Genomic DNA, 12,591 nt, shown 5'->3' with positions numbered 1-12,591 from the left:
AATCTCTAGACCTAGAATAAAAGAAGTCCCCATTCAGCCAGATTTGTCGGAGAGAGGATTGTTAGCACCCCTGAACGCACGAAACACATACTAAAAAACGCCCACGCATATCGTGGGAACTTCTGTCCCCTCGGTAGGTAAAAAATGTAGGCGCTATGGGAAAGTTGTGGGTTAAGATTCTTTTTCCTTGTCGCGAACATTTATGTGTTTTTTTTTGACACTGCTAAATTCCCATTAAACGAGAAAAGTAGGTGGATGACTTAGATGCCATTTTTCGCCGTCTACACATTTTGGTTTACGTAGTATGTTCATTGAGTGAGCCTTCTGTTTTCATTCCAACGCGGACACGCACGAACGAACACAAGCGCTCACATACATATACTTGCGCAAAACGCTTGTAAGAATGCTTGATCCCACTGCCGAAGAATAAATAGAACATTTCCTGACTATATCCTACGTGTAGAGTCTGTTTCGCTCTGATTAGTCTGAAACGTGACACGTCGGTTCTTGGGTAGGAAGTTTATTTTAATAAGGTCGTAGTGTCCAACTTACATTATAAATAGTATGAACAATTCAGTGAACTAAATTTGCAGTGTATACAGTGCTGTATTATCACATTGACATGAATGCAAACAAGCAGCCGTGCAACAGCTATTGATAGCCCTTCATGTATACCCGAAAAATCTATAAGATATTTGCGTAAACGTGAGTAAGGAATACCTTTTTTACGAAAGAGTTGAAAGGGTGGTCCGCGTTGTACATGATGAGCTACGGTAATCACTGGTGCAAACACTTAGGGTATTTTTGTGTATTCAGCCGATTTTAGTTTGTATTCTGCTTGAAAATCTCTTTTGCAACCACCGTTTTCTTCGGGTTTATATGTTTTCCCCTGCTCGGCCTTCGAAGCAACGCTAGTAGAATGAGCAAAACGGACGCACGAAACATACAGTGTCGTAATTTTGTTCACTTGTAGATTTTTAAGGTATTGGGTTTGCGTATTCCTCGAACTTTCCTTCAATCAATTGGCGGTGATTACATCAAACACCGACTCTTAACAGGGGGGGTTAAAAAAATTATTAAATACGGCGGGGCGTTTCAGTATGGGAAAAAACAGGATAGGAGTTGGGCGTTTGTGTGAATTCAGCGATTTTTTTTTGTAGCCTTGGAAACATAAACCTGAGAAACACATTTCTGGGAGTCCATTTGCCCGATTTTCCCATTTATACTATTTGATGGCAACTACGCCGAAGTGTTGAGTGGAATTAGAGCGCAAAACGGAAGAAAAACCAAATCAAAATGAAAGTTAGCGAAGCATAGTTTATATTCGTGTTAAAACAAATACTTGGCTCTCAAGCTCTTATTGAACTCATCCAGGTGTATCTGTAGCCAAGACGTTATGTCTTTGAGCCCAAGGGCTTGGAATCGATTCCAGTCGCGCTTTAAGCTTTGCAGGTAGAATGAAACAGTGAACACGCCCCGTGGGTGGAGAGTTGAGCGCACGGGAAAGATCCCCACGAAGCCCTCGAAATTATTCGGGAGTCTTCTAGTAAGCACCTAATAGCCCAGGTGTGAAGTCGGCGCGTTAAACTCGCAAAAGTTTGAATTTCTTGAGCTTTCGTTGAACGAAATTTTATACTGACACTTTTCCGCCATGTATACGAATATTTGTTTGAGTAGGGCATTGCCAAGGTTATGGAAATGATCTTGCAAAAAAAGGCCTTTAAGATGCTTGGCTACAACATGGTAATATGGGAATGTGTTATTACGTTTCAAAAATACCCGAAGGCTGTAAGCTAGGTAAGAATTGTAAACAGTGTCCCAATTTGAGCGTGGGCCTTTTTTCTAAACCGTACACCGACAAACCACGTCACGTTAAACGTCTGTTTCGTTACGCAAACACAGATAATCATAATGATATAGCCTTTGTGTACTTCATCGGTCAACTTCAGTCACCTAAAATAGCATATACGGAAATTTTGTAATAGTGTCCTGATATCAAAAATTGTAATAGAGGAGAACGCTTTTGTGCCAGAAGCTATGAATATAAAGAAACTTGGAGTTAAAACCTCCAAACTGATAACCCTCGGTTGTCAGGAACGATTTCTAATTTCAGAGGAATTAACTCTATAATATCATAAGGAATATTAAAATCTGGTTACTTTCTTAAAATAGGGTAGCGCGCATTTCAAATTAAGCTACTTCATAAGACATGACTGATTAGGACGAAGCCCTTGTTAGTTACGCAGAGGCAATTGCATTCGCTGGTATTCCGTCATTCTCTCCATGTGTATTCGTAAGGTGATGGGAAATAACAAATCGTTGCGAACTGGCCTACACGATATGTGCCATTTCAGATGCAAAGAAGATAAATTTTTCAAAACTAGACGCCGAAAGAGAAAATAGGATTGATCTGATTTAGTGTTTTTATTAACATATATGCCACTTGGGCCAATGCGTTTCGTTGCACACCATATCGCGTTCCACTTTAAGGTGGAAAAAGTGAACACGGATCAAACAACAATCGTTAGTAGTTTTAGATTATACTGTTATTGTATGAACGTCGTGAAACTATCCTACTGTTTGGTTTCTTTTACTTTCCAGAAGACGAGGAGTACGAGTACTTTGTTGAATTTTGAACTCTTTTAAACTGATCGAATAGACGTTTGTCACAAAAAATAAATGTGCAAATCCTGCTGATGGGTGTGTTTTTATAACATTGATGTTCAATGTTGCATAAATCCACTTGGCTTGATTTTTTTCGCTATATCGCTGACCCCTACACCATGAGAGGCCAAATTTAAACCGTCTACGGCCTTTTAAGTGTCGCTGCTATTGACGAGCCCTCAAATGTTGCTGCCGAGAAACCAACGCGCTCGAAATCGCTGCCCAAAGGGCCGTCTATCCTAAAACTGTAACAGCACGATCAAGTGTGCAAACTGCAGCGGCTAACCCATTGCAGTTTAAGGATCACGTCCATATAAAAAGTTAGAACCAATTCCCATTAGGCGGTCGTAAACATTCCTTTCTTAGGGGATGTCGTAAACACAAGTTGTTATTTGCCAAGCACCACACCGAAGCCGCCGTCTGCAAGTGAGGGCGCCACAATAAAGCCAGCCTGGTGTGTCGCGGTCTTCACCGCCCGCCGAGCCAGCAAAGGCAGATTCTCTAACAAGTCAGACATGTTGGTGTTCGTGCCACCCACGTCGCTGCATCGGACAGTCCAGCACGTTGCTGCTGTGGTCGCGGGATCGGCAGTACATATTGCATCGACAAGCAGCGTTAGGAGTTTTAGCGCTTCTTCTACTCCAGCTAAGTTAACCCGAAGGAAAGGGTGTGGAGAGCATAAAATCAAAGGGTTTGGCTGCATCCACTCGCCCTGTTGCTGCTCCGGGAGTTTCACAAGCCTATCGTGCAGCTGGACCAGTTGAACTCCCCGTAGTTGTCGCCTAAGAGATTTCCCGACTTACTTCGGAATGGTCTGCCGAAGAGATGGACGTCAGTTCAGCATCGCGGCACCAAACAAGAGACTTGGCGTGGTTAAACGCGGAGAGAGTCACTTCGTCAAATTACCTGAAACGACATCACACTCGTTTGCATTAGCTGAAAGTTCAGATGCAGCGTACACGCACACTAAATACCATCATTATCGCCGCACGTTTCTTGCAATACCAAATATGGTAAAGTGACAGTTTAGGGACTGAATAAAAAACCTGAATGACGTACACGATATTCTTCACACATGGCTATCAGTTGTACATTCAGTACCCTGATGTCAAAATTCGCACCCTCCTGTTATGGCTCGATAACGTACTTAGGTTCTGTTTCTTGAGTTCGGGAAAGTGAATACATGATATCATGTTTATAAAAAATTCCGCCATTTCCGCGAAGTGAATGATGATGAGAGGGGCGCAATTAAAATGCTTATCGGTGAAACCGTGCAACATTCGCCCACACATCATATAAAGACTCGACACGTCAAGCTTTTTGCCGCTCCGTCGCAAGCCCGTCGACGACATCGATGTTTGTGGTTATTATGTAGGGCTTGTTTGTGACGATGAGAATCTCCATGGGTAAGATGGCGAATTCGGTGTGTTACATTTTAGCCACCTTGGCCGTCGCCTTCTGCAGAGCGTCTTGTGTCGCGTACCCCCGGTACAGGTCTTGAGCTCGCAGGCGACGAACGACAACATCTTCTTCCTTTCCTCCTTGCTGGGTAGTAATCAACGAGTTGAACGTTTTGACCTTTTGGTCAATCTTTGGTTGGCCAATCTCTTGGGGGATCCTGCCACAATCATCATCAATCTGCCGTGTACGGCCGGGAAAGGGCACGAGCAAGAGGAGCTTCGCCCCTAAAATATTTTGTTCCGGTCAGAAACACACCGTAGCAATAAAAATCAGCCTATTAGTTTAGTACTTACTCTATAGGATGCACAGAAGGAATATCATCGTTCTTCAGCAGCGCAGCAATACATATATAAAAGTATGCTCTATGCTACATCCTTCAGCTGCAAGGCCTTGATTGAGGGGTGGTTTCGAGGTCGTCATTTTTTCAGGGTATTTATAGAATTGTATTTACACCGTTTTTCCTGATATCGCCCTTATAGCTAGCCATTTGGGCGAAGGCAAATGTAGAACTATACCAGTAAGGGATAACTTAAATATGCACAACGAGCGGTCCTACTTGACTGCGCTGATTCCCTACCCGCAACTCGCTTAATTAACAAAAAGCAGCCAAAAGAGTACACCACCAAGTAGAGCACTTCATCACACAGTTATATAGCATTTACATGCAATGGCTTTTACTTGGCGATTTATCCCCAGAAAGCTCAAACATACATCCAGGCGAAAAACATCCCAGAAACTTGTGTACCTTTACTTAGTACTAATGCGAATTCATCATGCAGAAACCACAATAAAACATAAACCAAGTCAAAACCTAATGAGCGTATCATATCTGACACGCTGGTCTCTTGTGCTATCTCCTTGCCAGCTGGAGAAATATGTCTGGTGGTATTCAAGAAGCACTTGCGTTGCGTGTTCAGGTGGAGAGTGACATTCCATTTCGCAATCAGGACTGTGATTACCGCGCTTGCGCTTGGTACACAGCTCCTGCATCAAAGTCACTTTCTTGTGACATTTCCCGGGCATGGTAGTCGTCAATGGTGTTGCCTGCTACCCGCGAGTGAGCCGGGACCCACAAGAGCTCTATGGCTCTTCCCGGTGGCTTGCACGTGGATAGAACGGCTCGGGCCGCGGAGGAGATTACCCCCCTGCGGAAGCTTCCGTACGCTGTCATTGAGTCGGTGACCACGGTGTCCATGCACGGCTTGTGCGAGTGCCAGGCCCACGGCCACTTCCTCGGCAACTGCGGGGTCTGTTGTCTTCAGGGACGCGCTAACGATCAGCCGGTCTCTGGACCTAACTACCGCCGCTGCACGGTCGCTGTGTTTTCGGAGCGAGGCGTCCGCGAAGAGGACCCTGTGGCTCTCTTGCAGCTTCCGGGCCATTGCTCTTGCCCGCGCGATGCGCCTCTCGTCGTCCTTGCCCAGCGTCATGTTCCGGGGAAGGGGTTTGGTCTGAATGCTCCTCTTCCAGTCTTCAGGAAGGGCTGCCTTTATGGGTACTGGCTCGATCTGCCAACCTATCTTACGTAGGACGGCTCGTCCGTGCTCCGTGTGACTGAGCCGGATTCTGTGATCCGGGCCGAGCATGGTCCGGATGAGCTACCGCACCCGGTTACCAGCTTTTGGGACATTACCTGGATGTACCGAAAGGAGAGGTGCAGACTGCCGGAACCGCACCCCAAACTGACTAGGCGACAACAGACGAGCGCAGGCGGGATCGCTTGTGTATCCCGTACTGATGAACCGCATGTACCCTGCGGAACACGATACACTCCTTTCGAGACGGAAACCGTCCGCACATCTTGGAAGAGTGTACAGAACTGAAGGCCCCCCCCTCCTTCCCTTCCCCACAACACCCCCAATTCTCCAACCCTTGAGCGATGGGTGACGTTGTTGACCAGCCCCGCCCTGCCGACTCAGCGTGCACTGAGAGACCGGGGCCAGGAGCAGCTGGGAACATATTGGTCCCGTAACTAGGGAACCACCCCGTCTGGTGCCAGCGTGCCCCACCGATGTCGTTTTGGGCTCAGTAAAAGTTTATTTCTCCTCCTCCCCACTTTCTCGTGACAAGTGGAAGGTGCCAAATCGCAGTGACGATGACGACGACGATGATGATGATGGCCTCGAAGTTTATGGCACGTACCCACAAGGGCTGATTGGCCAATGCGAAATACCATATCGTAATTGACGAGGCCCTCAAAATACTATGTAGTTTATCTCTGGAAAGACCGAGGCCGTAAAATGAAATTTCTTTACTATTAAAACTGCAATTGCCCAATAATTAGTACCCTTTACCAATTAAAGCTAGGTGAACCAGAAAGACAAGCTAAATGCATTTACATATGTATTTTTTTGCCTAACCTAAATTTGTTGACCCCAACCACAAAGTCATCTCTGGGCTGTCTGGGCGAGACCTGCGTCATATTCCCAGAATGAGAAGGACGACTGATCAGCTGTCCTCTTGGCGCTTTTCCTGTGGAGATCAGTCTTTGTGATAGGCTCGAAACGAACATGCTCAGCTTGAGTGGACGCTCATTCAACTGATGGCTCTAGCGCTTGGACATTCCACACATTCAGCACGCAGATGAAGATAGCATGGTTTTTCAGACACATGTAGCCAGAGCAAATGGTGTACTTGGACAGCGCATTTGATAACTGCGCTGGTCAATCACCCCATAAAACTTTTTCATACATGAGCAATTGAAGAGAAGTTCTACTGTTTCATCTGTTCGATGGGATGTCGGTATGACTGCTTTTGAGCCATTCCTTTCGCCATAGTTTGTCGGCACGGTCATCACCACTGGTCTCGGACGGCTAGGGGAATGTCATCTTCATCGCCACTTTCCGATACGTCCCTATCATAGCTGATATCTTCGCAAGCGACGATGTGGTCCGTTACGCCCCTCACTTCAGGCCCTAAAAAATCAAAATGACCGGAAACAAGTAAAATGCCTATTCCTGAGAGCTGTATAGTAAAGCACACCAGAAGCTATACAACAACTGTACCATCACTGAAGGCTCACTGTCGTAAATATGATACACGAAAATATGAACGAACGCCAAAAATTGGGCGGACCTCAAAACATGACAACCAAGAGAATGTTTTAGAGTAGCAACATTTTCCTAAGAACAAATCGGCCAGAAAGTTCGAACAAAAGAGCAAAATACTCACTGTTTTTTGAGTAAAATAATGTCCATGGGATGCCACCGTGGGAGCTCCCGGGTGCAATCACTTTTTATAGAGCTGAAGAAGACACCCACCAGCGCCTTTCCAACTCGTCACATAAGAAAACTTGCTCAGGGTATCAAAAACAATATTCCCGGCTCTGGTTACAGCTTAACGCTCTATATTGTCACTTTGTGGCGTCTCAAACACCGCGAATAAAGTTTTATGCGACGGCTTTGTGGGCTTATATTTACTTTAGAAGCCATTTATTACTGCATTTAACCCGTTAGTTGATAACAAGAGTTAAGCTCAAATCTTTGGTTTTACCAGCTCACAGCCTGCGTATTATGGCTATATACGCAATCCACATGTTACACTTATCATTCAAGACTCAACAAAACTGGCGGAAACTAAATGAAATTCCAAGAGTAATCGCAGCCCTTGTACATACAGCCATAACACGTCAAAAATTTATGCATCCTCAGGAATTCCAACTGAACCTATGTTCATTGCTGCCGAAAAGTTTGTTTCGCAAATGCATATCGCCTTTTGCAGTCTCACATGGCTCTGTAGAAAAAAGTAATGTAGAGAAGCCCGAGAAATACGGAGTATGACCGGAGGTCTTCTTTGCACATACATGGCGAACGTCATAGCGTTTATATGCGCTTAAGCCATAGAAAAACCCGCCGTAGTGGCACAGGCGTTGTGCTGCTGAGATTGAGAGCGCTGTTTTGGTTCCCGCCCACAGCGGCCACTTTTTGATGGAGGGGAAAAGCAAAAACGCCCATGTATTCGAGATTTCGGTGTACGTTAAAGATCCCTATGTGGTCAAAATTCATCCAGAGCTCTCTACGGCGGCGCGCCTCATCGCCTCTGTAGCGTATGTGCATTAAATGTCATAATCAATCCATCAGTCACTTTGATCCTCCAAAATTACCGCGACTGCGGCTGTTCTTGTGGGAACATTGTTGTATCTAGCAAACAAATGTGGCGGAAAGCCTCAGCTTTTCTTCAAAAAAAAAAAACTGAAGAGACGGGCGGCGTTTTAGCCGGGATATGACTTGGGAATGGAAGGCCGCATGGCAGCCAAAATGTTGAGAAAGGCACGAGCCGCCGAGAACCATTCTGAAAAACGTTAAGGAATAATAATGATGATGATGGGCCAGAGGGATGCTATAGGAGTCATCTTTTTCAGCCTCGAGCGTGCCGCGAAAGTAACTGAAAGTTTCCCTGCGTGTTATGGTGAATAGAGCGAAAGCAATGCAGTTGACAAGCAACAGTATTTCAAGTTCGTAGACGCAAGCAGTGTCGGTTGCATCGCCGTTTCTTCTTCCACCGGTGATAACGGTGCTGCTTACGACGCCGAAGCGTGGTACTATTGCTTGGTGTCGCAGCCGCTGAACCTTTTGGGTAGACGGGAATCCTCGCACCGGGGATTTCATGACTGCTATTGTGTGTAAAACGCTTTGCTTGTCAACATTTCCTTTTGTTCTTCAGGAACGTTTGTTTTCTTTGTTTGCTCTTCCCTTCTGACTTCGTTTGAATTTTTTTCCTTCTCCATCGCTTTGTCCTCTTAGTCGTCTCTAAACTTCTCGCCTCTCTGTGTATTCTGCATTATCTGGGGCCACTTGCATCATGAATACATCATGTTGCGAGGGAAAGAAGTCTTAAGTTTATTCCCCTTTGCCCTGGTTGTTCCTTTTCTGTTATTTTGTGGACCTTTTAGAGGTTTCATGCAGTCGTCTGCTCCAGAGAACTTAACTATCCGCCGACGATCCGGGTGCTTGGTACCTTTGCCTGCTTTATCTTCATATTTCTCGTAGAATTCTCCGTCCAAGATTTCTTTGTGAGGCCCTTTAAGCGTCCGCTTACCTGTATACGTGAATGCAGTATGTGGTTCTGTGGATGTGCGATCCACAACGTGTTAGTCGCCAGCATTGTTTTTTGTTGGGCCTGCCACCCTACAGCCTCGATCAGTGTTGCTGATTCTGAGCAGCCCGTGTTCGTCGGATTACATGTGGGGCCTTTGACACGGAACTCAATAACAGCTGTTTCCAATTGGATGTATGTATTGCCAGTTCAAAGCCTACAGTGATAGTTGTGTTGTTCAGCTACAAGAATATGTTTTCCAACAGCAGTGAATGTATTATCAGCGTTGCTATCAGCATCCCTCCGGTGCTGTGCTAGGTCTGACGGAATTCGGGCTTTGTTGGATTCAGTGCAAGGTGGCAGGTTACTTCTGGTATCGGTTATTTTAATCTCCTTTCTTACGTTTGCAGATATTACCATGCCTTGAAGATCAAACGCGTCAAACATCTGTGCTTCATGGCTGTCAGTACCAACAGTGTTTTTATTACCTTGTGGGTTGATCTGGGCCAATTAATCATTTTGTTCCGTAAAAGTCTTCAATACTCACTCAACTCACGTATACGTGGTTGTTCTATAAGAAGAAAGTCTTCAACCTTGCCTAATAATTGCGGTAGTTGCTCCTGTACGACCCACCGTCTTTCGATTTGGGCCTGCATGGTGCATTCCATCATCGCAGATGTCAATAGGCCTGGCGACAAGACTCATGGGCACAAGTTGGCGGCATTGTCCCTGCAGTTGTCCTTACAGTTGGCGGCATGGGCAGCAGTCACACTGGCGCGAGCGAGGCTGTGTCACACGACCTAGTTTATCTTCTTCTAAGGTGAGCAAACATTGCAGCATGCGTAATTGCCCACTTCTTTGTCTCTTGCTCGTGACAATATCACGCTCATCAGCAGAAGACCAAACCAAACGTGAAGAAAGAAGTTCTTTATTTTTACAGTGCCCCTAACAGTCTTCATCCACTTCATCGTCTGCGGTCGCAAAGACTTCGTAGAGTGCTCTCTAGCAGTTGAAGAAATGCCGTACCGTTTCTTGTTGTTTCTCTGGGTCCATTCTGTTCTCGCCTGTCAGCGCGGTGCGCTTCTCGTGAGCCGTCTCTCCGCTGGGCATCCGGTTCGTCTTCGGTCGCCCAATTCCCCACGTGCACGGCACAGTTTCGGAGATATTTCGGCCGCCTCCACCGCGGGGGCCCCGAATTTTCTTAGTGCACCTGGTTTCCCCTAGCAACGGGGAGCCACTGACGCCAGGACCACACGACAGTCGTTTTGTCGGCTGCGCTGTTTTCTGAAACACGGACTGAAGCGTGCATTCGAAATTTTTCCTTTTCTTTTGCGAGATCTCCGGTGGCGTGAGCCCACGTGCAAGCCTTGACGATGGCGGGGGCTCGTTTATCGAGACGCCCGCTCACGCACGCTGGGCATTTTCTTCGTACATTTTCTGGGTATGGACCGTGCAACTAAGGGCTTAAACAACTCTGCTTTTTGAAATTGACGCAGCTTGCGCCATTGATGAAAGGCTGGAGACTCGGTTGTTGCCCATCACAAATTTTCCAACTTGCCGCTGAAAGTTCTCCATGACTGCCCGGTCCGCATCTGATTGGAGTAACACGGTGTCATTAGCGTTTTTAATCTCTCGGTAAACAGCACAATCATCAGCAAAAAGTTTTATTTAATCTCTCGGTAAACAGCACAATCATCAGCAAAAAGTTTTACAGTGGATGTTAAGTTGCTTGGCAAATCTATAATATAAATCAAGAAGAGTAGGGGGCCATGGACTGATCCTTGGGGTACTCCGCAAGTTACTGGAATTGAAGAAGAGTTATAGCCATTGGCATACTCAAATTGTGAGCGATCGGTTAAGATAAGATAAGATAACCTTTATTTTTCCAGAAGAAACTGGAGGGTCATCCGGGCTAAAAGCTGCTAAAAGACAGCTTGACAGTGGCCCGGAAACCCTAACTTGGCAGGGTTCAAGAAAGGAAAAAAAAATCACTCATAACGAAAGCAATTGAAAGAGTACATTCTTCGTATGTAGTTCACAATAAGCTGAATTCGAAACGTTATACAAGAATTATGGTTTCAAAATTCTCAATTCGTTCAAATTAACACAAAAAGACAGTTCTATACACAGGAAGACACGAAACAATAGCAATAGCACATAGATACAAAACACCAGCAATGATTGTAACAGTGATGGAAACTACAAGTTTACGAAGTATTACGAAGAAAGATTTAATCCACGTAAGCATACTCGGGTCAATGTTAAGTCTACTTAATTTTAGAAGAAGCAAGTTGCGCGGAACTTTATCGAATGCCTTACAAAAATCCAAGTACACACTGTCTACTTCAGAACCACGATCAAGAACAGAATGAACATCATCAGTTAGCTTTGGTAGTTGTGCTTCGCTTGAATATAATTTTTTAAACCCGTGTTAAGGGGGAAAAGAAAGATGATGACTCAAGAAAGTTGACTAGCTTAGAATATATGACATGTTCCATGATTTTACAGCAAACACTAGTTAATGATATTGGGCGATAATTAGATGGTAAGTGCTTGTCTCCGGACTTATGAAGTTGAGCCACCTTACCAACTTTCGAGTCTTCTGATAAAGTCCTGTGCAAGAGAGATTGCTGAAAAATTTTGGATAATATGTTAGAGCTATGTGTTGCAGTGTTCTGGAGAACCTTATTGTTATTATTATAAAGACCACAAGATGAGGATAGTTTTAGGCGTTCAATGATGGTGTCAATACCTGTGTAGTCAATCTTTACCGCATTCATTGGAAAGTCCAAGAAATAGTTATAATCGAGATATGGTGAGCCCTAGACTTCCGAAAACGTAGTGCCAAAGGTTTGGTTTAAAACGTTAGCACAGTCACACTTAGGAATTGGATTTGAATGGGGATCGGAAAGAAATACGTCGGATTGTTCCTGTTCATTAACAATGCTTCAAAATGTCTTTGGGGTATTTGTTAACACTGAAGATAACTTGCTGTTAAAGAAATTATATTTTGCTTGTTTGATTGGTTTCTTGTATTAGGAAACGATTTCTCTAAGCTTGGACCAATGTTCCGGTTTGCGCGATAATTGGGGTTTGCGGAAAATTCTTTTCTTTTTGTTCGCCATAGGTTTGGATGTCTGGTTATACGATGGACACTTGTGATTTGTTGTTATGTTTTATGGGGAACATGTAGGTCGATAAGTTCTTGTATTTTTTTCCTGAGCATACACCAGTTTGTATCAGCCGAACGCAATTCAAAACCAATCATAAATTCATCCAGAAATTGTTCAAGTCCCTCATTAATAGCAGTAAAATTTGCTTTGCCATAGATGAAAATCTTTGTTGTTTTGTTTGGCGACGTCCGGGCAGGTAAATTCAACGTGATGTGCAGTAAACGGTGATCACTAATGCCTTCCATATAACTAATCGTTG

General features: G+C 44.8%; 1 protein-coding gene across 5 annotated transcripts in view; it reads left to right on the top strand.

Moving 5' to 3' along the window:
* Positions 1 to 12,591, top strand: part of LOC144146823 (uncharacterized) — a 105,190-nt gene that overhangs the window by 32,824 nt on the left and 59,775 nt on the right. For 2 of the 5 annotated variants that reach the window (XM_077678755.1, XM_077678754.1), the window contains one exon: positions 2,602 to 2,697. The exons of the other annotated variants lie outside the window; for them this stretch is intronic. In XM_077678755.1, coding sequence (XP_077534881.1) covers positions 2,602 to 2,636 — 35 coding nt within the window. In that variant the 3' untranslated portion in view covers positions 2,637 to 2,697. Of the gene's footprint in view, positions 1 to 2,601; positions 2,698 to 12,591 lie in introns of those variants that run through there. 5 annotated transcript variants of the gene reach the window in all.

This window comes from Haemaphysalis longicornis, unplaced genomic scaffold, assembly GCF_048455015.1.
Source record: "Haemaphysalis longicornis isolate Haplotype H1 unplaced genomic scaffold, Haemaphysalis longicornis Haplotype H1 scaffold_7, whole genome shotgun sequence".
In the NCBI taxonomy this organism is placed as follows: Eukaryota; Metazoa; Arthropoda; class Arachnida; order Ixodida; family Ixodidae; genus Haemaphysalis; species Haemaphysalis longicornis.
This window is presented reverse-complemented; position numbering and strand designations above follow the sequence as displayed.